This window comes from Eubalaena glacialis, chromosome 4 (assembly GCF_028564815.1).
Source record: "Eubalaena glacialis isolate mEubGla1 chromosome 4, mEubGla1.1.hap2.+ XY, whole genome shotgun sequence".
NCBI lineage: Eukaryota > Metazoa > Chordata > Mammalia > Artiodactyla > Balaenidae > Eubalaena > Eubalaena glacialis.
Window position 1 is genome coordinate 112956724 of NC_083719.1, and position 24683 is coordinate 112981406.

The 24683-nt window shown below is 36.5% G+C and overlaps 1 protein-coding gene across 2 annotated transcripts in view; it reads left to right on the forward strand.

Annotated features, from left to right (window-relative positions):
* Positions 1–24683, forward strand: part of DDX46 (DEAD-box helicase 46) — a 54341-nt gene that overhangs the window by 9155 nt on the left and 20503 nt on the right. For both annotated transcript variants that reach the window (XR_009700831.1, XM_061189615.1), the window contains exons 5-15: positions 203–368; positions 1830–1981; positions 3333–3446; positions 4836–5001; positions 5719–5839; positions 6411–6586; positions 7520–7641; positions 8988–9066; positions 10879–10961; positions 16531–16695; positions 17561–17723. Coding sequence is in view for 1 of the 2 variants with exons in the window: in XM_061189615.1 (XP_061045598.1) it covers positions 203–368; positions 1830–1981; positions 3333–3446; positions 4836–5001; positions 5719–5839; positions 6411–6586; positions 7520–7641; positions 8988–9066; positions 10879–10961; positions 16531–16695; positions 17561–17723 (1507 nt within the window). In the remaining variant the exon portion in view is untranslated. The remainder of the gene's footprint in view (positions 1–202; positions 369–1829; positions 1982–3332; positions 3447–4835; positions 5002–5718; positions 5840–6410; positions 6587–7519; positions 7642–8987; positions 9067–10878; positions 10962–16530; positions 16696–17560; positions 17724–24683) is intronic.

The following is a 24683-nucleotide window of genomic DNA, read 5'->3' on the forward strand; positions in this document are numbered from 1 at the left end:
TTTATTCCTGAATATATTTAAAAGATGTGTGATCTAAATCTGGTCTAAATTTAGGAGTTTTGTGTACATCTATATTTAGGAGTTTTGTGTACATCTATTTTTCCTTTTTTTATACTTTGGAGAAGTTATCTGGAATGTCACTTGGAGTAAAATTGTTGATCCTTATTTCCCTCTCTCTATTTCTCTTTTTTTTTCCCCCAAGAACTTTGACCAGAATAAGCTAGAAGAAGAAATGAGAAAGCGAAAAGAAAGGGTAGAGAAATGGCGGGAAGAGCAACGTAAAAAGGCCATGGAAAACATAGGGGAACTGAAAAAGGAAATTGAAGAGATGAAACAAGGGAAAAAATGGAGTTTAGAAGATGATGATGGTATATTCATTTGTTAGACTAATAGACTATATAACAATTCATGTAGAATATTCTAGAATTATGAGTAATAGGCCATTTTTATTGTGGAAAAATATACATAATGTTTACTATTTTAACCATTTTTAAGTGTACAATTCAGTGACAATTGAGCACATTCACAGTGTTGTGCAGCCATCACCACTGTCCATTTCCAGAACTAAACAAAAACTCTGTACCTCATTCAACAATAATTCTCCATCCTGTCCCCCTCCCCCCCATTTCTGGTAACTTCTAATCCACTTTCTGATTCTGTGAATTGCCTATTTTAGGTACCTCATATAAGTGGAATCATACAATATTTGTCTTTTTGTGTCTGGCTTATTTCACTTAGCAAAGTGTCTTCAGGTTTCATCCGTGTTGTAGCATGTATCAGAATTTCCTTCTTTTTTAAGGCTGGATGGTATTACATGGTACATATATACTGCATTTTGTTTACCTGTTCATCTGTTGCTGCATATATACGTTTCCATCTTTTAGGTATTGTGAATAATGCTCCTATGAGAATTGGTGTGCAAGTATCTGATTGAGTCCCAACTTTCAGTTCTTTTGGGTATATACCTAGAAGTGGAATCACTAGGTTCATTTTGAGATTTTTAAATGCCCCTTTTAATGTTTACATTAAATTTTAAATTGTATAGTAGTGTTCGGTAAGGATCACTGATTTTACCTTAGAGTGGAGAGTTAGGTGCTTATGGGCATAGTCAGTAAATAGCTCTTTAATTTTTTACTTCAAATGTTAGTAATGAGGGTAAGTTAAGGGCATGTTTTCAAGTCCCTCTGATTTTTTCATAAATTATAAGAGAAACATTTCCCCTCCACATCTGATACTGATGTTTAAGATTTTAGTAAAGTGGAAGAGTGTGAGATATTATAGGAAAAGGGAATTTTGCTCCATTTTCTGAGAAAATTCCTGTGAATTTTTCATTTTCTGTGAAAGTTGAACTAAATAGATGAATGGATTATACCTTTAAGTGGTGGTGATATCTTAGTTATGTAAAAAACATTAGATTGTCTTTAATTAAGAATGTGCTATTATTTTTTCTCTGTGTGATTTAAAGAAAGATAATTGCAAGAAATAAACATACCATTTTAGCAGACAGAGTTTTTAGTTCTGCTTCTGCTAGTGTAGTTGTAAAACAATACCGGAGATCCATTTTTTAGGCATATTAGTCTTTCTTCCTCTTTTCAGTTTAATAATTTATAATTTATTTCTTTTATTATTAGTATTATTCAAAACTAATACCTGCTGGATTTAAAACCTTGCCAGTGTGAGTATTTGAACTGCGTTGTGCCTGGGTTAATTGGTAAGGAAGGTGTTTGGGTAGTAAGAGAAAAGGCTTTAATGGGGGGGGTGTGTGGTCTCATTGTGAAGTATTTCCTTTTGAAACACAAATTCAAAGAAAGTGTATTCTGATATTTTAGATGATGAAGATGATCCTGCAGAGGCTGAAAAGGAAGGAAATGAAATGGAGGGTGAGGAGTTAGATCCATTAGATGCTTACATGGAAGAAGTGAAAGAGGAAGTAAAAAAGTTTAATATGAGAAGTGTGAAAGGTGGTGGGGGAAATGAAAAGGTATGGAATTTTCTCCTATTTTTAAAGATGTACATTCCTAATTGGGTAACTTGAATTCATTGTTGCATTGACCTACTACTGACATGCATGGCTTTATAAAGTTAATGATTTTGTTTCCTTCCCCGTCTCAGAAGTGTCAATACTTTTTCTAAATAGCAGAGATACTAGTGAATTTTAACTGCAAACGTTCTTTTAGAAGTCACTGTTAACTACCATCATCTTTGTTTAGTATTTTTTCTTACTTGTTGCCTTCTCAGTAGGTCCTCTTCAGTAGGTCCTCTTCAATAAGCCCTGAATAGGTCCTTCTCCAGCACTCCCATCTTTTATACTCCTGATCCTCTTTACTCTAGTTTTTCTTTTTCTTAATAGCATTTATAACCTTTTGAAAAATTATATAAATTAATTTTTTGTTGTGTTTATTGTTTGTTCCTTCTTCTAAAAACTTCCCAAGAGCAGTGATCTTTACCTTACCTGTCTTGTTTATTGATTTATCCTAAGGTCCCAGAATAGTATTTGGCTTGTTGAATGAGTGAAAAGTACCATTTAGTAATATTTTTAAAATAAATTGTATTACATAATATTATATAAAATTATATATTATATACCACATTACCTATATATTAATGTGTTAGAAAATATAATGCAATTGTATTACATTTTTTTAAAAAGTTTTTAAAAATATTTATTTGCGTCGGGTCTTAGTTGCGGCATGCAGGATCTTCGTTGCGGTGTGTGGGCTTCTCTAGTTGTGGCGCGCGGGCTCAGTAGTTGTGGCATGTGAGGTCTTAGTTCCCCGGCCAGGGATCAAACCTACATCCCCTGCATTGGAAGGTGGATTCTTAACCACTGGACCACCAGGGAAGTACCTACATTTTTAAATTCAAGCAAGTCAGTAAGGAGAAAGCAGACTACTTTTTTTTTTTTTTTTTTTTTTTTTTATTTATTTTTTGGCTGTGTTGGGTCTTCGTTTCTGTGCGAGGGCTTTCTCTAGTTGCGGCAAGCGGGGGCCACTCTTCATCGCGGTGCGCGGGCCTCTCACTATTGCAGCCTCTCTTGTTGCGGAGCACAGGCTCCAGACGCGCAGGCTCAGTAGTTGTGGCTCACGGGCCTAGTTGCTCCGCGGTATGTGGGATCTTCCCAGACCAGGGCTTGAACCCGTGTCCCCTGCATTAGCAAGCAGACTCTCAACCACTGCGCCACCAGGGAAGCCCCAGACTACTTTCTGTTTTTTCATTAGGTTGTCACTAACAACTAAGTTAATTCAAATTATAAATTGTGACAGTTATCATTGTGTTTCATTTGGTGTATAATTTGTGTTTCAACTTTACAATGTTTTATATTCATTTTTTAGAAGTCTGGGCCAACAGTCACAAAAGTTGTCACTGTTGTCACAACCAAAAAAGCAGTCGTAGATTCTGATAAGAAGAAAGGTGAGCTAATGGAGAATGACCAGGATGCCATGGAGGTAATTCTTCATTAATTTTTATTTATTTATTTATTTATTTATGGCTGCGTTGGGTCTTCGTTGCTGTGCGCGGGCCTTCTCCAGTTGCGGTGAGTGGGGGCTACTCCCCGCTGCGGTGCACGGGCCTCTCATTGCGGTGGCTTCTCTTGCTGCAGAGCACGGGCTCTAGGCGCCCAGGCCTCAGGACTTGCGGCTCGCGGGCTCTGGAGCACGGGCTCAGTAGTTGTGGCACACGGGCTTAGTTGCTCTGCGGCATGTGGGATCCTCCCGGACCAGGGCTCGAACCCGTGTCCCCTGCATTGGCAGATGGACTCTCAACCACTGCGCCACCAGGGAAGCCCCCTTCATTAATTTTTGACTTCGTTCGCGATGCTGTCCTAGAAGTATTTATAAGAAAGCATTGATGGAAGTGTGCTTTTCAGTTACTCTTAGGAGAAATTCTTGCTATTCTCAACAGTATTGTAGCCGAATATTCAAATTGGTAGAACATTCTAACATATTTGACCTCTTGCTGTATGCCTACTTTTTTTTTTTTTTAATTGAAGTATAGTTGATTTATAATACAGTGTTAGTTTCAGGTATACAGCAAAGTGATTCAGATATATATATCTATCTATAGGTATATATACACATACACACAAACACATACATATATACACACATATGTATATATATATATATTTTTTAGATTCTTTTCCATTTTAGGTTATTACATGATATTGCATATAGTCCCCTGTGCTATACAGTGAATCCTTGTTGTTTATTTTATGTATAGCAGTTTGTGTCTGTTAATCCCATACTCCTAATTTATCCCTCCCCTTCCCCTTTCCCCTTTGATAGCCCTAAGTTTGTTTTCTGTGTCTGTGAGTCTGTTTCTGTTTTGCAAATAAATTCATTTGTATTATTTTTTAGATTCCACGTATAAGTGATCTCATATAATATTTGTCTTTCTCTGTCTGACTAAATTCACATAGTATGATATTCTCTAGGTTCATCCATGTTGCTGCACAAGTGTATGCCCACTTTTTGATTCCCCCTTGTCCCTCATCAGCTCATCCCAGACATAGAATAGGGAGAGAAGAAATGAAGTGACAGAATAAATTAAATTTTTTTCCTATTAGCACTCATTGTAAAGATTTATATAGAGAAAACTATAGGAAAACGTTATTAAAGCCGTGTTAAAATTATTTTTTTATTTTAGCTTTATATTGTTATTATAGCTTTCTATAAGGGCAAAGAAAAAATAAACTAAGTTGGAAAATTCAGAAACTAAAATAAAAGCCAAAGAATATTTTCTAGGAGAGGAAGATCTTTAAAACTAGGAATATTTCTTCCCATAGGAGAAAGTAGTAATGGATTTAGCTCTTAATTTTTCTTTTTTAATTATAGTATTCTTCAGAGGAGGAAGAAGTTGATCTTCAGACTGCCCTTACAGGTTATCAGACAAAGCAGAGAAAGCTTCTAGAACCAGTGGATCATGGAAAAATTGAATATGAACAATTCAGAAAAAACTTTTACGTTGAAGTTCCAGAACTGGCAAAAATGTCTCAAGAGGGTAGAATTTTTTTATTCATTTATTGGTTATTGTGGGAACAGAGGGAGTACACTTCACCTTGCCTGGGAGGAATGTTGATAGGCCTGTGAGTTGATGCATGAGTAGGAGGAATTTGCCTGGCTTACCTGGAGAAATGAGAGGGAACTAGAAGGCGAGAAGTCATTCTAGAGAGTAGGACAACATCCGCAAAGATTTGGAGCAGTGAAGAATTAGTGTGTTTTTGGAAACATTAAAAAAAAATGAGCAAAAATTAGTTTGGCTCATGTAGTTGAGATTTTTAGCATTGAAAATACTCTTCATGTGAAGTTAGCAAATAAAATATTGTTAACTTTTTCTGATATTTGAGAATTAGGAACCAATGTGAATCTGTGGGATATTGATAGAATAAGGATAATCTGGGCAACCCTTGCTTAAAGAACAAGTGGTTGTATTACCTGTCAATCATTGTTCTTTTATTGCTGGTACAATTTAAGTCAAAATAAAAGCCAAATTGTAGAAATTGGAGTGTTTCTTTTGTTCCTAATTGGTTGCAACAGTAATCACTTTAGTTGTCTCTCTGAGCTGTTCAGTGCTTTGTCACGTAGCTTTTCTATGGAATTACCTTCAGGAGCACTAGAAAAGAATTGAAAATTCTTAATCTTACCATGCCTCATTGAAAAGTAGAAGGCACTAATAGAACAATATTTAAGAGTGTTTAATCTGGATTTTGTTTTGTAGAGGTGAATGTATTTCGGTTGGAAATGGAGGGCATTATTGTCAAGGGAAAAGGTTGCCCCAAACCAATTAAATCTTGGGTTCAGTGTGGGATTTCTATGAAGATCTTAAACTCTCTCAAAAAGTAAGTGTTCAGTGGTTGTCCACATTTTTTCAATATCTTGCTACTAAAAATAGCCCTTTACACAAATAATTCCTTTGCTTACATTTTTACTCTAATGGAAAAACTTGATTATTTTTTCTTAAACAGCTTTATTGAGATATAATTTATATACCATAAAATTTACCCTTTAAGTTTACAATTTGATGATTTTTAGTATATTTATGGAGTTGTGCAGTCATTACCATAATCTAATTTTAGAATATTTTCATTATCCCCGAAAGAGGCCTGGATCCATTAGTAGTCAGTTTTCTCCTTTCTCCTCCACATTAGGCAACCTCTCATCTACTATTTTTATAGATTTTTCTATTCTGGACATTTCATATAAATAAGATCATACTAATATAGTCTTTTGTGACTGGCTTCTTTCAATTAGCATAGTATTTTCAAATATTTCTACATCATCCATGATGTAGAATGTCTCAGTACTTCATTCCTTTTCATTGTATGGATATACATTTTGGAAAACTTTTACAGTTTGAGGGACCCAGAGATCACAGTTCTTACCTTGTCTTCCTTTGGTTTGTTTTTTAAGGCATGGTTATGAAAAGCCTACGCCAATCCAAACCCAGGCGATTCCTGCTATAATGTCTGGACGAGATTTGATTGGTATTGCCAAGACAGGAAGTGGAAAGACCATTGCCTTTCTGTTGCCCATGTTTAGACACATCATGGATCAGAGGTCATTAGAAGAAGGAGAGGGGCCAATAGGTACAGTTCCTTTCATTAAACTATTTTTTCAGTTAACAACTTTGTTGTCAGTTAATCAGAAAGACCTGATGCTTTGTAATGTTAATTATAAGAATAAAGATGTCTTTATGTACATTTCCTTTATAAATTTGGCACTTGGGGCTGATTTCCCCTTACCAGCAGGTGGAGTGAGAATCTTCAGAGCTCTGGAGTGACATCTCAGAAGTACAAAAACAGCCTCTCCTGGCACAGCTCAGTTTTTAAACTCTGACTCGGCAGGTAGACTCCTCGTGCATCTATCTGTTTATTTATGTTGAGGTTTGTTCTTAGCCCATATCAGTGGATCTATAAACTCAACATAGAAAATTGTAGGGAAGTGTATTTTTCTTTTCTTTTTTTTTTGGCCTTAAAAGGCTGTAGTGCCAACATTTCATTCAGGATTAGGTCTTTAGATTCAGTCTTCTTGATTCATTTGGCAGAGATCTCTTCTCCAAATTTGAGTAGGGTTTTGGAAAGTTGTTCAACTCCTCTCTTGGCAACAGAGGGCACAGTATATTTCTCCTCTGTGTGTGCCCCTCAGACCAAGGTTGTTTCCGGAAGCCACGGCATGGCTCTTCAGCACAGTGAGTCACTTGATTATCTTTGCTCTGTGATTTGCAGTTGAGAATGATTTGCATTCTTTTCAACCAAGTATTTTCCTGATGGTTGAGTAAGGTATTTAACTCTTATTTATCTTCCTATAGCATGTTCTTAAAATCTTCTTAAAATTATCCTTCACCACAATCTCTGCTATTACAGAACTTTTGAAATAGGATTTTCAAAGGTGCATAAAACAAAGTAAAACAAAAATTAGACTAAGATCTGAACTTGATTGCAGAGGTTAAATTTAACACTATAAAGGTTAGCCTCTCAAGAATTTTGGTGGTTAGGCTTTTGACATATTTATCTTTTCAGCTGTCATCATGACTCCAACTCGAGAACTGGCTTTACAAATTACTAAAGAATGTAAGAAGTTTTCGAAGACCTTGGGCCTTAGAGTGGTCTGTGTTTATGGAGGAACAGGAATCAGTGAGCAGGTAGTTATAAAAGGAACATTCAGTTTTTCCAATCTTTTTAAAAATTGAATGACTTAATAATGTAAAAGTGATTTTTTGCTTTAGTGTTTTCTGTATTGATTGCTTCTAAAATCTTTAAAATAAGGTGTGAAATTAATAGTAAGAATGAATTATGTTAAAGTTATATTTTAGAATTTTTGAGTCATTTTCATATCTTAGCTTTCCCGTGCTTGTCTTTCCCCGCTCAAGGAAGCAGATTATTTTTTCCATTTTACAGATGTTCAGAAAGGTTAAGTTGACCAAAGTCTTTAGCTTAGTAAGACTTTGTCCTAGAATCTAGGTCTTATGATTCCTGGACCAACATTTATTTTCTCTAATCTAAATGGCATCTTTAAAACGTGGTTTTGAGTGGGATGTATTAACATCAGAGTTTCATCTGCATTCTTAAATGATTTTAGTGAGAATTATTTAAACATACCTTCATTCACTCTCTTTAGATTGGCATTTCTCCATGTGTCTTCTAAAGAATGCTAGTCATCAGATATTTTGCTTTAACTAGAAGAAGGAAAAATACTGGGTTCTGTGGTCAAATAAGTTTTGGAAATGTTGGACTATGCAAAGTTAAAATTTTCTTTGCTGCAAGACTTCTTAGTTGTTAATAAGCTAATGTATATTGTGATGCTAGAAAAAACGGGATAAATTAAGTGGCGTTTTCTGAACATATTTAACCCCAAAACCCTTTCTGAGGACTTGTCTTCTCAGATTTTAGACACATCTTGGGAATATTCGCTTTTGTTATCCCAATGCTATTTTAAACACTTGAACTTAGTTTTCTAAGTTTATCTGTGTCAGTTTTTTTGGCCATAGCCTATAGTAAATACAGTTACAAAATAAGCTGGTACATGCATGCATATTTATATAGAAGTCAAACAAAGTTTTATGATGTCTAACAAAGTCTGGTGTTTTCCATTCTATTTCATTTTTAAAACGCAGGTTGTGACTTAAGGATTTTGTGATTCACTAATGGAAACAAATCTCAATTTGGAAAACATTGATCTATCAAATTTCTTTATTTACTGCTCTCTCATATTCCTTTCTTGGTTTTGAGGAGTTGTGTCAAATTAAAATTGGTAAAAACCTCTGGTTTTCATTGATTTCAAAGTTACAGTATCATGTGGTCTTTCTGCTGCTTCCTATTCCTTTAGTAGTGCTCCAGCATTCCAAAGAATTAAGCAGGAGGCTTTGGTGTCTTCTAATCAGACCTGGCTGTCTTACCTTATGGAGCTCTGCAAGGACCTCAGTATTTTCAACTCTGTAAAGAAGCATTAGTGATAAATACACTATAAAATTTCATCTTTTCTTATTAGATTGCTGAGCTGAAAAGAGGTGCTGAAATTATTGTTTGCACACCTGGTCGAATGATTGACATGTTAGCAGCTAACAGTGGTAAGTCATGGGTGTTGGGGTTTTTTTGTTGTTGTTGTTTGTTTTTTTGTTCTCTTTTCTCCTTTTTGAATTCTGTACGTTTTTGTTAAAGCAGATACAAGAAACAAGAAACCACCAAAGGGTTTCTACATTTCTTCTTGAAGCTGTAATATCTTGAAATTTGTATTGTAACAAGCTTTTGTTGCAAGTATTCATAATATTTTTGCAATTTAATTAAAAAAATTTTTTTTCACAACTACTCCACCTGATTTTTTTTTTTTTTTTTTTTTTTAGTACTTAGCGTGGATTCTTAATTCAGTTTTGGCCTAGCTTTGCTTTTAAAAGGGTGGGGGACTATATTTTTTTAATTGTACAATTCAGACTTTTTCTCCATAGGAGCTAGTACTTTCTTACAATACTAGGTAAGTTAAGATCTTGCAGCTTCAAGAAAATTTATCTTTTGTAAATTTGCATGTTTTTAGCTCAAATATTGTGCTTTGTTAAATTATTCCCTATCAAAACTGTTACTAAACTGTTGACATTATTTAACTTCTGTGGAGAAAGGCCCTTCAAGATTTATAGAACTGGGCTTCCGAGACTTAAACCATCAAAGGTAGGTAATTTAATGCTGTTCCCAATCCTGCAAAACTAATTGGGGCTGCACATGTTAGTATGGAATACTTAAATATTAGAAAGCATTTATTTTGGCACATTTCTGTTTTTTGAAGAAAATGCTTTCAAAGGTTTCCATTGTAGTATTCAGTATATATATATCGTAGAGTATTTAAAACTTTGAGTAATGCATGTTTCTAATAGCATTTTGCTTGGATTTCTGTGTACACTTAATTCTAATTCTACATGAAGTTGGTAAAGTGACATTGGTATTGATAAGTCATTGTGCTTGTATAGCATATGAAAAGTTTTGGGTTGAATGCTGATGAAATAATTCCGTGTTTTTTCTCAATGCTGCATTGATTGTCTCCTCCTGAAATTCATCTTGATTAATTTTATCTTTTCCCTTTATCTGTCCTTTTGGTTTATATTTAATAACTGTTTTATACATGTTTTTGCCAGGTGATTGAATCAACAATTGATAGAAATGCTTGTGTTAATCCTTTAGAAAGGGTTTCCTGTCTATGTATTTAGTTTTTTCTGGCTAAGAAGCCAGTTGCATTTATTTAAACCAGTGGGAGCACTGTGTAAAATAGGATTTATATCTTTGTATAGAAAAGTGTATCTATGTAATACATTGATTTTTAAAATTTTTGTGTAATATGTTAGTTACCTAGTGATATTGAATAGCTTCTTATTTATGTTTTGACATGCCCATTAGAAGCTTCTAACTGTATATAAGTAGGTTATGTACTACATAAAGTATTTTAAAGAGAGATTTTCTGCATCTGAAGTAGTTAGCACTGGAACTTGCTTTCCACACATACGCTGTAATCTCTAATATGTTTTTTCCTAGGTGATGCTGTGAGATAATGGCTGATGTGGCTCGATGCTCCATCTCAGTCTTAGTTTTATGATGTGTTTTGGAGAGGGCTGTTTTCTGAATTTTACAGGTTCTTCAGGCCCTATGATGGTATGCAAGAGACGAGTTTGACAAAATAAAGGGCCTCATATACCCATTGTCAGAAAATATTTGCCAGTAGATTAAGATATTGTAAACCAAAATTTCTTTTCACTGTTTAAAGATACCTAACTCACCCCTCTGGTTAAGTCAGGCATTTTAGTTCCCTTTACAGTTTTTTAATGATTTTGGTAGTCATAAAATGAATTGTGACTGATTTTTAGTTTTCTTTTTGTCTTTATTTTTTTTCCGCATGTTAGGTCGGGTTACAAATCTTCGAAGAGTGACTTATGTTGTTTTAGATGAAGCAGACAGAATGTTTGACATGGGTTTTGAACCACAGGTATTTATTAAATTTCTTAGTGTTTTGAACTATAAAGTAAACCTTGTAACTGCCATGAGCATGAAATATTTGTATGGTTTCTGAAATTCTCACACACATTTCTGTTGTGTGGTGATAAGTGGATTGAGGACATAGGGAATTGAAATAGGTATTTATGTTTTGGATTCTTCATTAAACTTGTTCAGGAGGTATTTGTGCAGGCTTTCCTAAGCCATCTAAAACCATCATTGGTAAAATTAGAAGTGGAGTCCTAATAGAAACTTAAGCTTTCATATTTTATAGTTTTCATTGTACTTCCAAATAAATTGCTTTAATTCATGCTTTTCACTACCTCATGATCTAGATAGCACAGGTTGTTTACATTGTCCAAATGTAAAAACTAAGGCCCAAAGCATTTGTCTAGCTTAGATTTTATATTCTTCATATGTGCAGTTTCCTTCAATACAAAATTTTAGTGATAAAAGCCTAAAGGCTACCAAAAAAAAAAAAAAAAAAGCCTAAAGAAAAACATGTTAAAAGGTGGTAGAGGGACTTCCCTGGTGGTCCAGTGGGTAAGACTCGATGCTTCCAATGCATGGTGCCCATGTTCGATCCCTGGTTGGGGAACTAGATCCCGCATGCATGCTGCAACTAAGGGCCGGCATGCCACAACTAAGACCTGGGACAGCAATCAATCAATCTACCAGTCAATAAGTAAATAAATAAATAAATAAGTTAATTAATTAATTAATTAATTTTTTAAAAAGGTGGTAGAAAGTTTTCTTAGCAAGAGGAGCTGTATGAGTTGTCAGTGTGCTATGGATGCCAAAAAAATGCTTTTAAATCACAAACTGCAGTAATAGAAATGGAATATTGGAAAGGGATATGGTTAAAGTGTTCATTCTTTTCCGTTTATTCATGTATTCTCCAAATATGTATTACCTGTCATATGATAGTGCATGTATTGTGTTTAGATTTAGGGACCACATTCTAAATGAGATACAGAGGAGCATATAAGAATAAACAGGACTATTTATATTTATAAAAACTAACACTTGAGCCATGTGAGAAACAGTTAAAGGAATGAGGAATATTTAGCTTGAAGTAGGGGATTTGGTAGCATCCTTTAACTCTTTGAATAAAGTCTATCACATGAAAGAAGCATTAAATTTATCCTTTGGGTTCCAACAAGTAGGACTGGGATAGTGGGGAAGCTATAGGGAGCTTGATCTGAGCGTAATGTGAAAAAGGACTGGATAAGCATTTTGGGGAGATTAAACAGGTTACTTTGTAGGAGGGAGATATTGAATATGCTTTTTATCTTTGTGTTCTAGTAGAGGCAGCAGGTCCATTTGTAGAAAGAGAGTAGAGGGAGTTGAAGAAATCAGGTGGAATATGGAGCTAGGTGCCCTTTCCCAGTCAGTTCAGTGGTTTTCATCGTATTCCTGGAACTTTACAACCATCACCACTATCCAATATCAGAACATTTTCATGCCCCCTCACCAAAACTCTGTCCTAATTAGTTGCTTTTGTTCTGAGACATATCATTGTGAATTTTTAAAAATCTCCTTTCTATAATGTTTTGTCATTCTGGAGGGTGTAAAAATAGATGGATGTGTTCAGTCTTTCATTTTTAACCAGAAATTGATCTCATGGCTTTTTCTTGGTATATTCCTTTGTTTATGGACTGCTTTTTCAGTAGAAAGTGCTTGGAAGTACATTCTTTGAGTCTTTACATGTCTGGAAGGTCTTTGGTCTACCCTCACATTTATTTGACATTTAGCCAGATATGAGGTGAGGATTATTTTCCCTCAGAATTTCTTTTTGTCTCCATTGGTTTTCTTTTTTTAAAAATATTTATTTATTTATTTATTTGGCTGCGCTGGGTCTTAGTTTCAGCATACGGGATCTTTAGTTGTGGCATGTGGGATCTAGTTCCCTGACCAGGGATTGAACCCGGGCCCGATGCATTGGGAGTGTGGAGTCTTAGCCACTGGACCACCAGGGAAGTCCCTCCATTGGTTTTCTTGAGAAATTCAATGTTACTCAGTTATTAACCTTTTGTATTTAATTTGTACTTTTTGTCTTGAAACTTTTTGGATCTTTATCCTAATGTTCTATGTCATTTAGGTTTGTTTTCTTCAACTAGTGTCCTGATTACTTGGTGGGTTCTTTCTGTCTAGAAACTCAAATCCTTCTGTTTTGAGAAATTTTCTTGAATTACTTCCTGATAATTTCCTTCTCTTTGTTTTCTGGAACTCTTATTATTTGAATGTTGGACCTTTTGGACTCATCCTTTAATTTTCTTAATTTTTCTTAAGTATTTTGCATCTCTATCATTTTGCCGTACTAGGAGATTTCCTAAACTCTAAGCTTTCAACCTTTCTGTTGAATTTTTAAATTCTGCTTTCATAGTTTTAATTTCTAAATGTTCTTTTCTTTGAATTTTTATTTTAAATGGCATCCTGTTCTTGTCTCATAGATACAGAAATTTCTTAAGTTTCCCTGGATATTGATAGTTTTTTGAAATTTTCATCTCCTTGCATAGTCTCTTTCTCCCTTCTTGCTTTTTTTTTTTTTCCTGTGTTTGCCAGTACATTTGAAAGCTTTAGGTTAAACAGATTCGAGAACACTAAAATAGTCTTACATTTGTTAAAGAAATCAACTTTTAATTTTCCTACAAGGAAAACACCAGTTCCTGACTATTTTTTACTAGCAAGTTGTACCAGACATTCAAGGAGTAAATAATTATGTTCCTAATCATACTTCATTTCAAAGTATAAAAAAGAGGGAATACTCATCAATTTATAAGGTCATTATCTTTTACTTTTAAAAGAGCTCTGTTAAGGTCTAATTATATACCATAGAACTCACTTTATTAAAGTGTGTAATAAAATGGGTTTTAGTACACATACAGGTTTGTTCAGCCATCACCACAATTCAGTTTTAGAAGATTTCTTTCACCGGAAAAATGTCTTGTGCCTGTCTGCATTCACTTCCTATTTCCACCTCAGCCCGAGGCAGCCACTAATTTGCTTTCTGTCTTAAAAGATTTGCCTTTTCTGGACATTTTATATAAATGGAATCATACAGGGTGTTCCCTAGTGATCCAGTGGTTAGGACTCAGTGCTTTCACTGCCGTAGTCCGGGTTCAGTCCCTGGTCAGGGAACTAAGATCCCACAAGCCGTGCTGTGGGGGGTGGAGGGGGTGGAGAATCATACAGTATACACCTAGCTTGTATTTATTTCACTTATGATATGTGTTTGAGCTTCATTCGTGTCCTAGCATTTGTCAGTACTTTATTCCTTTAATTGCTGAGTAATCAATATTCCATCATATGAATATATGTCATATTTTGTTTCTCCATTAGCCAGCTGATGAACATTTGGATTATTTCCATGATTAGGAATAATGCTGCTAGGAACATTTGTATACAAGTCTGTGTATGGACATACGTCTTCGTATATTTTGAATAGATTACCTAGGAGTAGAATTGCTGATTGTATGGTAATTTATGTTTAACTTTCTAAGAAACTGCCAAACTTTTCCATAGTAGCTATTCCATTTTATAGGCCAATATAATATTGATACAGAAATTAAACGTTTGTTACAGTTTTATGTACAATGATGCAAAACCCCTAAAAAGTATATTAAGGAACCAAATATAGCAATGTTTAAAATAGATAATTAATCATATCGAAGTTAGTATCCTTTGGATGCAAGGCTGGTTTAACATTAGAAAAATCAAGTAATGTAATCCACCCTGTTACCAGAATAGAGGGAAAAACCATACTATTATCTCAAATAATGTAGAAAAGCATTTGATAAAATTTCACTGATGGTTTAAAAATTCAGCACACTAGGACTAGTAGGGAGCTACCAGAATAAGCCTATAGCAAACCTTACACCTAATGGTGCAACTTTGAAGCTTTTAACATAAGAAAGAAAATTAAGTAGTGAACACTCACTCAACACTTTGCTGGAGGTCCTAGCACAGTAAGCAAGAAAAAGGTATAATATTTAGAAAGGAAGAAACAAGTGTTATCTGCAGATGATATGACTATCTTTGTAGAAGACTCAAAATAATCTACAGATAAATTATTAGAATTGATAAAGAGAATAGTAAAATTTCTGGATACAAAGTCAGTAAAGAAAAGTCATTTGCAGTTCTTTCCCAGTAAGTTAGAAAATGTTCTTCAGAAATCATATAATTTACAAAAGCTTGAAAAAATAGACTTGACAAAGATGTGTAATATGTATCTGGAGAAAACTGTGAAACTTTACTGGAAAACATTAAAGAGAACTTAACTCTGAAATTTATGTAAAGATCAAGTGGTAAAGAGCAATCCTCCTGAAGAAGAGACACAGGATAGGGTGTAAGAGAAGTCACTTCTTGAAAGTCTAGTTCATTCCCATTTTAGGATTTAGTTTTCTTCGGTCTGCTAAGTCAGGTACCACTTAATCAAAATGTTGTTGCTATCGTGTCCTGTCTTATTTTCTTTGTCTTTGTTGGTTTGTGTAATTTTTTAAAACAATCCCTGTATTGTTACATTTTACAGGGTTTTTCAAGGGAAGAGAAGTAAGTGTGTGTGGTCAACACTGAAACATTTTTAACTGAAAATACTGGCATAAGTTTTAAAGTCATCATTTTGGCTGCTGGGTGGAGAATAGATTTCAGATTGGACAGGAGTAAAGGCAGGAAAACCTGGTAGGAGACAATTGAAATAATCCAGATGAGAGATGGTTGAGGTTTGGACCAGGAGCCCAGGATTTCCACATGCCTTGGGTAGGGCAGCCCCTTTCACAGATATCACATCATCTTTGATTGGAGTAAAAATGTGGTCCGGTGTATTCCTGGCAAGACCTTTACTCTTTCCAGTTTCCAACCACTCACCCCTGTCTCTCTTGAAACCATCATTAATAATTTTATTCATTATGTCTTTTTTTTCTTGTTTATGCCATAAGAATCCTAGAACTCCCTGATTCCTCCAGGACTCTTTAGACACTGAGGTAGTTAATTGGTACCTGTATCCCACTCCTTCAACAGTATGTCCACCATCATTGTTCTTTGTTTTCCTGTAGCTCTTATCACCATTTGTAACATAATATATTTGTTTATCCATCCTCATTCGAATATAAGCTCTATTAAGACAAGTTTTTCTCTATTTTTATTGCATATTCCAAGCACTTAGAACAATGCCTGGCACATAATGGTTGCTCAGTAAAAATGTGTTGAATAAATGAAGGAAAACAGAAATAGCAATAAGGAATAGTTGCATTGTAGGTTTAGTTTGAAGATCAAGACTACTGAATTTGTTGATGGATTGGGTGTGAGATGAGTAAGAGAGAGAGTAGTTACGGATGGCTCCTAGATTTTTGGCATAAACCAAAATGACTAGAGTTGCCATTTCTTGAGAGGGGGAAACTATGAGAGGAGCAAATTTTAGGGTAAAATCAATTATAATATTCTAAGGTAACACATTTAAAAGTCACTGAATAGATGTTCTCAAAAGTTCCTTCTACTTGGTTTTACCGTCCTACAATTTTTGGAGACTACACTCACCATGCTTATTTGTAATGTTTTCTCAGGTCATGCGCATTGTGGATAATGTTCGTCCTGACCGACAGACAGTTATGTTTTCAGCTACTTTCCCCAGAGCTATGGAGGCCTTGGCTCGCAGAATCCTGAGTAAACCCATTGAAGTGCAGGTTGGAGGCAGAAGTGTGGTTTGCTCGGATGTGGAGCAACAAGTGGTGGGTACAGTCCTTAGGAAACCCCCAGTTCCCTGTATGTTTAGGCACTGTGTCATCCTTTTGGAATCGTTGTGATGTAGGCAGATAATTTCTAAAATTAAATAGTACACATCAACTGCAGCCTTTAACATTTTACCAAATATATATATATATATATATTTTTTTTTTAATTTTATTTACTTATTCATTTATTTCTGCATTGGGTTTTCATTGCTGCGTGCAGGCTTGCTCTAGTTGTGGTGAGTGGGGGCTACTCTTCGTTGCGGTGCGTGGGCTTCTCATTGTGGTGGTTTCTCTCGTGGAGCACGGGCTCTAGGTGCGCGGGCTTCAGTAGTTGTGGCTCACGTGCTCTAGAGCGCAGGCTCAGTAGTTGTGGTACACGGGCTTAGTTGCTCCACAGCATGTGGGATCTTTCTGGACCAGGGCTCGAACCCGTGTCCGCTGCATTGGCAGGCAGATTCTTAACCACTGTGCCACCAGGGAAGCCCTACCAAATATATTTGAATTTGCTCTTCCATGGAACTGTCTGTTTAAATGCTCTTTTAGTTTTTTTCACCAGAAGTGGTGGGCTGGTGGTAAAATGTCACATACCTATGTTATTCTTTGGTTAATAGGATGTGAAGTTAAGAGTCAGAGAGAGAACAGATGATCATCTGTCCACATTTGTAAGCCTCTCTGAAAGTTACAATTTTTTTTTTTGGTCTTAGTGGTTTATCAATTAAAATCAACATTTTCCTACCCCTTCCTAAAGTTATAGGAAGATGTTTGTTGTTTATTTATTTGCCACAAATAAAATGAATATTTTTGTTCATGAAATGTATTTGGATTTTTACTCCATTAACTTGGTACAATGTGTTGTTTTCAGATTGTGATTGAAGAAGAAAAGAAATTCTTGAAGCTACTTGAACTTCTAGGCCATTATCAAGAATCAGGATCTGTCATTATATTTGTGGATAAGCAGGAACATGCTGATGGTCTTCTGAAAGATTTAATGAGAGCTTCTTACCCTTGCATGTCTCTTCATGGAGGTAATGTTTAATGAAGTCTCTGTTAAGTACTTAACTTAGCCAAGCATTGTGCTGTGTATGTCTCTAATTTAGCAGTAAATTTTATGTCATCCATGTCAGTTTTCATTCACAACAGTTCTGTGGGGGGGTAAGCATTATTTTATTTCATCTTAGCGATAAAGAAAATAAGACAACAACACATTGGTTTGATCAAATTCTATAACCATTAATCAGCTAAGGAGGAATTGAACTTAAAAATTTTTTTTTTCAGCCCAAACCCCTAATATTTATTTACAAGTTATTTATATGTACAACTAATGTAATATTATGCTCTTTATAAACATTAACACACAAATAAGAAATTAAAAAACACAAAAATTAGAAATATTCTAGTATTTTCTTCCCACTCCCCCAACGTATCATATCACACACACCCTATGTTACCTCTCCCCCCACCACCCCCTCACCCTCCACCATCACTTCGGAGCCCCTGCTGTAATCAAAGGGAGCCTTTGGAGTCTCTGAAACAGAGGAGGGGCATGGTCTCTGATGACTTTCCTGAATCCGCAAACTAAAAACAGACTGAGACATCAAAGAACTGCAATTGCCTTAGAGCGCTTTCCACGTGCCAGGAAATGCCTCAGTGCTTTAGTATAACTCATTTAATCCCCAAAGCAGCCCTACACTGTACGTACCATTATTGTCTTTTAAGATATTTTTATCTTAAGATGGAACCGAGGCATAGTGAGGTTAAGAAACTTTGCCAGGGTGACACAGAAATGGTGGAGCCAGAACTGGAACCCACCCTGGGTGGGTCCACACTCCATGAGCTTAACCGCTACTGGAGGGAGATGAGGGGGGCTCCCTTGGTCAAGTCCCTCACCAATCACTGCTGTCATGAGAATCCCAGGTACTGTGTGAGGAGGCAGCAGGAAATCACTAACCACCGGGGTACGTCTCACTCGGTTGTCTAGGCAAGGTTGGCTTATCCGCAGTCTCCAGAGGCCAACTCAGCTGGTCACTCAGGTACAGATCGATAGGCTTGGTTTCTATGAACTTAAAATTTTTGATTTATGTTCTATTCTTTCCATTGTACCATGCTATCTAGAGGTTTTTATTATGATTCGCATTAGAGCTTTAATTAATTTCTGTGTAATATCGCCATTGTTATATATATGTGAGACTTAGAACACTAAACATATGGAACAGAGACAGTTTGAATTAAACTCACTAACCAAGTGTTCTGGCAATATGGCTTTGTGACAAACCACCCCCAAATTTAGTGGCAACAGTCTTATTTTTTTTTTTTCTTTTTTAATGAATCTGCAATTTGTGTAGCTCTTAGCACACATAACTAGTCTTTCTTTCATGCTCTGTCTACTTGGATGGCTCAGTTGGGGTTGGGGATCCATTTCCAATTTGCCTTACTTAGGCAGCTGACAAGTTGGTACTGGCTCTTGACTGAGAGCTCAGTCAGGCTGTTGGCCAGGAGTCCTGACTCTTTCCCTTGTGAGCCTCTCTGTGAGGCTGCTTGGCCAGAAGGCAAGAACCAGAAGCTGCCAAGACAGTTAAGGAGGATACTGGGAAGTGGTGGAAATTTTATTTCCACCATATTCTATAGGTCAAAATAGTCACTGGACTGGCCCACATTCAAGGGAATGGAGGCATAGACTCCACCGCCTTATGGGAAAATGTCATTCGATATGCAGAAGAGCATGTGGGATAGGACATGCTTTTGCTGCCGTCTTTGGAAAATACAATCTACCACACAAGGCTTCATGTGGAATGCAATTAAAAGGGCTTTGAGGATATGTATTTGGTTAACTTTTAATGTTTGAAAATGACTCGTGTTTTCCTTTTCTTTTTTTTTTTTTTTTGACATTTATTTTAATCTGTTCTTTAATGACTCACTTCATTTGCCCATATTACTTTATTTTTTATTTTTTTATTTTTTTTTATTATTTATTACTTTTGGCTGTGTTGGGTCTTCGTTTTTGTGCAAGGGCTTTCTCCAGTTGTGGCGAGCGGGGGCCACTCTTCATCGCAGTGCGCGGGCCTCTCACTGTCGCGGCCTCTCCCGTTGCGGAGCACAGGCTCCAGACGCGCAGGCTCAGTAGTTGTGGCTCACGGGCCCGGCCGCTTCGCGGCATGTGGGATCTTCCCGGACCGGGGCACGAACCCGTGTCCCCTGCATTGGCAGGCGGATTCCCAACCACTGCACCACCAGGGAAGCCCTCCTTTTCTTTTTATTTATTTATTTTTAAAGTGAGTTACATTTTTTAAAAAATAAATTTATTTATTTATTTTTGGCTATGTTGGGTCTTCGTTGCTGCGTGCGGGCTTTCTCCAGTTGCGGCGAGTGGGGGCTACGCTTCATTGTGGTGCACGGGCTTCTCATTGCAGTGGCTTCTCTTGTTGTGGAGCACGGGCTCTACGTGCCCGGGCTTCAGTAGTTGTGGCACGTGGACTCAGCAGTTGTCGCTCGCGGGCTCTAGAGCGCAGGCTCAGTAGTTGTGGTGCACGGGCTTAGTTGCTCCGCGGCATGAAATTATGTAGGGCTTTTAAAGAACTATTTTTTTTAAAGCTGTAACCATGAAATTCCTAATGTGCACATGTAATTAATGTGCATTTCATGCATAATACATAATGTAATGGCATTAGTTGTGAGAAGTGTGGGTGTTAGTATGTCTGAAATGCATACAATTTTGTGCCCCTTTAGAAGAAGAAAGAATACAAACTACAAAACATTTAGTCCATTCTTCCTGCTAGGATTATTGCAACTGCAAGATGCTGCTGACTCTGGATTGTGACCAAATGACAGAAAATCCTGGACTTGTTCATTTGTAAGATGGAGATAATGGTATTTCTGTTCTTCTAAGATTGACCTCCATAAAGGGGCAGTCAGGCTGATTTGCAGAACCTATCGCTTAATGGAATAATAGCTGTTTATTCCTGCTTACTCTTCTGAATAGTGAGAAGGAAGCTCAGAGACACTGAGTGCTGCCACTTCTTCAGAGCCACCTGTAGTTCTCTAGTCTTCAGGTCTAGTGGAGGGAGAAAGGGAGGCAGGAGGTTGGAGAGTGGATGATGTGTTCTGCCCACTCCTGGTTTTGTTAACCTGAGACAATTTTCTCAGTTCAACAATCAGAGCATTCCATAGTTGCTTGACTTTTTTGTTAGAGCACAAAGGCCAGGTAATTGTAGTTTATGAACAAATATATGGAGAGCATATTGTTCTTATTAATACTCTATTTTTGATTTATCACATACCTGCATTCCTCTAAACTTTCCTCTAAACTGGGTTAAAAAATGAAAGAAGAAATCTGAAAATACTGTCATTAAACCATGGCTATAATTTCTATTCTGTCAGTCATCCATTTCTTCATTTTTGCACTAATAATGAAGAATTTTAAAATTTCTTAAAGACACAACCTGCATTTAATATGGTAAATATTGCTGAAATTAGGAAAGTAGCACAATGGTTTCTACTTTCAGGTGTTTATGATATATGAAAACAGAGACATTTTAAAATAGGGCAAAATGCTTCAATGAGACTTTTGACATGTACTATTAATATCAGTTACTTTTTCTTTTGGTTCTCTGCAAGTAACAGAAAATATGAACTCAGCTGCTGTAAATCATGAGGAATATTTATTATTTTACAAAACATGAAATCCCATGGCAGAACGATTGCAGGGGACTTCCCTGGCGGTCCAGTGGTTAAGACTCCGCGCTTCCACTGCAGGGGGCCTGGGTTCTATCCCTGGTTGGGGAACTAGGAGGCCACATGCTGCAAGGTGCGTCCAAAGAAAAAAAAAACGGAAAACGATTCCAGGATTGCTTCACTCAGCAGTAGCTCAGTGTTACCATATTGTAGTTTCTATACTGCCATCTTGAGCATAATAACTTAGTTATTAAGCTAAGCTTTCTTTATGGCAGCAAAAAGCCTTCTGCAGGCTCAGTCATCACTTCCAGATCTGACAACTTCCGGAGGAGGAAGACTATTTTCCATATATCTATGGCTTTTTTTCCCCCTCATTTTTATTACCAAAATTTTCAAACACAGAAAATCTGAGAAAACTATATCGTGAACACCCTTGAATATCTAATACTAGATTCTACAATTAATATTTTGTTATATTTATCTGTCACATCTTTAGCCATCTGTCCTTTTACCCACTCCTCAATTTTTCTTAGTTTTTTTAAAAAATAAATTTCTTTTTATTTATTTATTTTTGGCTGTGTTGGGTCTTCGTTGCTGTGCGCGGGCTTTCTCTAGTTGCAGCAAGCGGGGGCTACTCTTCGTTGTGGTGCGCGGGCTTCTCATTGCGGTGGCCTCTCTTGTTGTGGAGCACAGGCTCTTGGTGCGCGACCTTCAGTAGTTGTGGCTTGCAGGCTCTAGAGCGCAAGCTCAGTAGTTGTGGCGCACGGGCTTAGTTGCTCCGTGGCATGTGGGATCTTCCCGGACCAGGGCTGGAACCTGTGTCCCCTGCATTGGCAGGGGAATTCTTAACCACTGCGCCACCAGAGAAGCCCTTTCTTAGTTTTTTGATACATTTCAGAATACGTTGCAGCATCAGCACATTTCACTTCAGTGTGCACGTGATTAACACTAGTTCAAAATTTTTTTAAACAAAAAATCTGTAAGTAAACTATAGTGAAATGTACAGATTCTGAGTGTACCATTTGATGAGTTTTGACAAATGCATGTAAGTTGTGAAACCCAAACCTCTGTTAAGATACAACCTCAGAAATTTCCCTCAGTCCCTGCCCCCACTTTTTACATTTTTTCCCCAACTTTACCTGTTTTAGAATTTCAGATAAATGGAACCATACATTATGGACTGTTTTGTGTCAGGTATCTTTGACTCTGCATATATTTTTGAGTTTTCATCCATGTTGGATGTAACAGCTCTTCCCTTTTATTGCTGAGTAATACTCCAGTGTATAAATATATCATAGTTTGTTTAGTCATTTCTGTTGGTCACCTGGGCTACTTCCGGTTTTTTGGCTGTTTTAACCATCCCAAAGGATTCACCATAATCAGGATACAGAATAGTTCTCTCACCCCGCAAAACTCCCTTGTCCTATCCCTATGCAGAGTAACTCTGAGGTTCTCTTTCCTCTTGTACATAGCTCCTGGAAACCACTGATGTGCTCTTATAAGAATGTTTATAAATGCAGTCATACATTATACAGCTTTTTGCAGTTGGCTTTTTTTTCACTCAGCGTGATGGCTTTGAGATCCATTCAAGTTGTTGCATTATTCATTTCTTTTTATTATCTAATAGTATATTTTGTGTGGATGTACCACTGTTTGTGTATTTCTTTATCTGTTGAAGGACATTTGGGTTGTTTCCAGTTTTAGACAATTATGAATAGAGCTGCTATTAAATATGTAAGTCCAGATTTTTGTGTGAACATTTCATTTCTCAAGGGTAGATAACCAGGAATGGCATAGCTGGGTCGTATGGTAAGTTGATTTAGATATGATTTTATTTGTATTCATTCTCCTTGGGGTTTACTGCCTTCTAGAATCTGTAAATTTATGTCTTGCATCTAATTTGGGAAATTCTTGATTGTTATTTCTTTTTTAAAAAATTAATTATTTAATTAATTAATTTGGTTGCACCGGGTCTTAGTTGCGGAAGGCAGGCTCCTTAGTTGTGGCGTGCGAACTGTTAGTCGCGGCATGCGTGTGGGATCTAGTTCCCTTACCAGGGATCGAACCTGGGCCCCCTGCACTGGGAGTGTGGAGTCTTATCCACTGCGCCACCAGGGAAGTCCCTTGACTGTTATTTCTTTTTTTTTTTTGTTTTGTTTTGTTTTGTTTTGTTTTGTTTTGTTTTCTTCAGCTAAGACAGCAAAAGAGATGATTTATTGTTACATGTTACATTCAGCCACAACTGAGAATAGAACTAGTCCAGTATGTCAAAGGTCCAGGGCAAAGGACCAAAAGGGACCGTTTTGATACGAGCAAGGTGGGTCTCTCAAAGGCGGTCGAGGCGATCAGAATGGCCATCGATGTTCCAGATCCACTGAGACAAGTTCTAGACAGTAGGCAAGCAGTCCAACAATTTGTACCAGCGTCCCTGTCCTCTGGCTTCCCTTGTTTCTGCTCCTGTGGCTTCCATGGGTGTACAAGTTTACTTGGACCTCTGCCTCATCTTTCTTCTTTTGCGCTTCAGCCTGCGCATTCACTTCTTCCTCCACTTCGCTCTCATGGCGCGGAGGTTTCTCTGAAGATGGCGCTAAGGCCGAGAGGGCTGTTATTTCTTGATTTATTTATTGATTGATTGTTTTACTGCCCTATTTTCTCCTCTCTTTTTGGGACTCCAATTGTGTGTATGTTCAGCCTTTTGATTCTGTCTCACGTATCACTGATGCTATGTTCAGTCTTTGTTTTTCAATCTTTTTTCTCTCGAAGACTGAATAATTTCTTTGACTCTGTCTTCAAGTTCACTGTGTGTTTTTGGCCATCTCTTATCTGCTAATAATAAGCCCATTCAGTGAATTTTTAAATTCAATTATTATATTTTTTTTTAGTTCTAGAATTTCCAGTTGGCTCTCTTTTATATTTTACTGATTCTCTAATTCAATTTCCTAGCCATTCATTATAAGCATTTAAAAGCTTTTTTCCTTGATCACAATTATAATAGTTGCTTTAAAATCTTTGACTGTTAATTATAATGTCTTGGTCATCTGAAGTCAGTTTCTATTATCTTTTCTTTTGATTTTGTTTTATAGTTTTCTGTTTCTTTGTATGTCTAGTAATTTTGATTTGTATACTGGCCTTTGTGAATGATACCTTGTAGAGTCTGAATTCTCTTATGTTTTATTTAAGTTTTTTTTTTTGTTTTTTTTTTAAATAGGGCATTAACTTGGCTGGACCCATATTTGAAACTGTCTTTCTTGTAATGGGCAACCTCTGAAATTTCTAATAATTTCTTTCAGCCAGAGCTGGGCTACTTGGATTTTGCC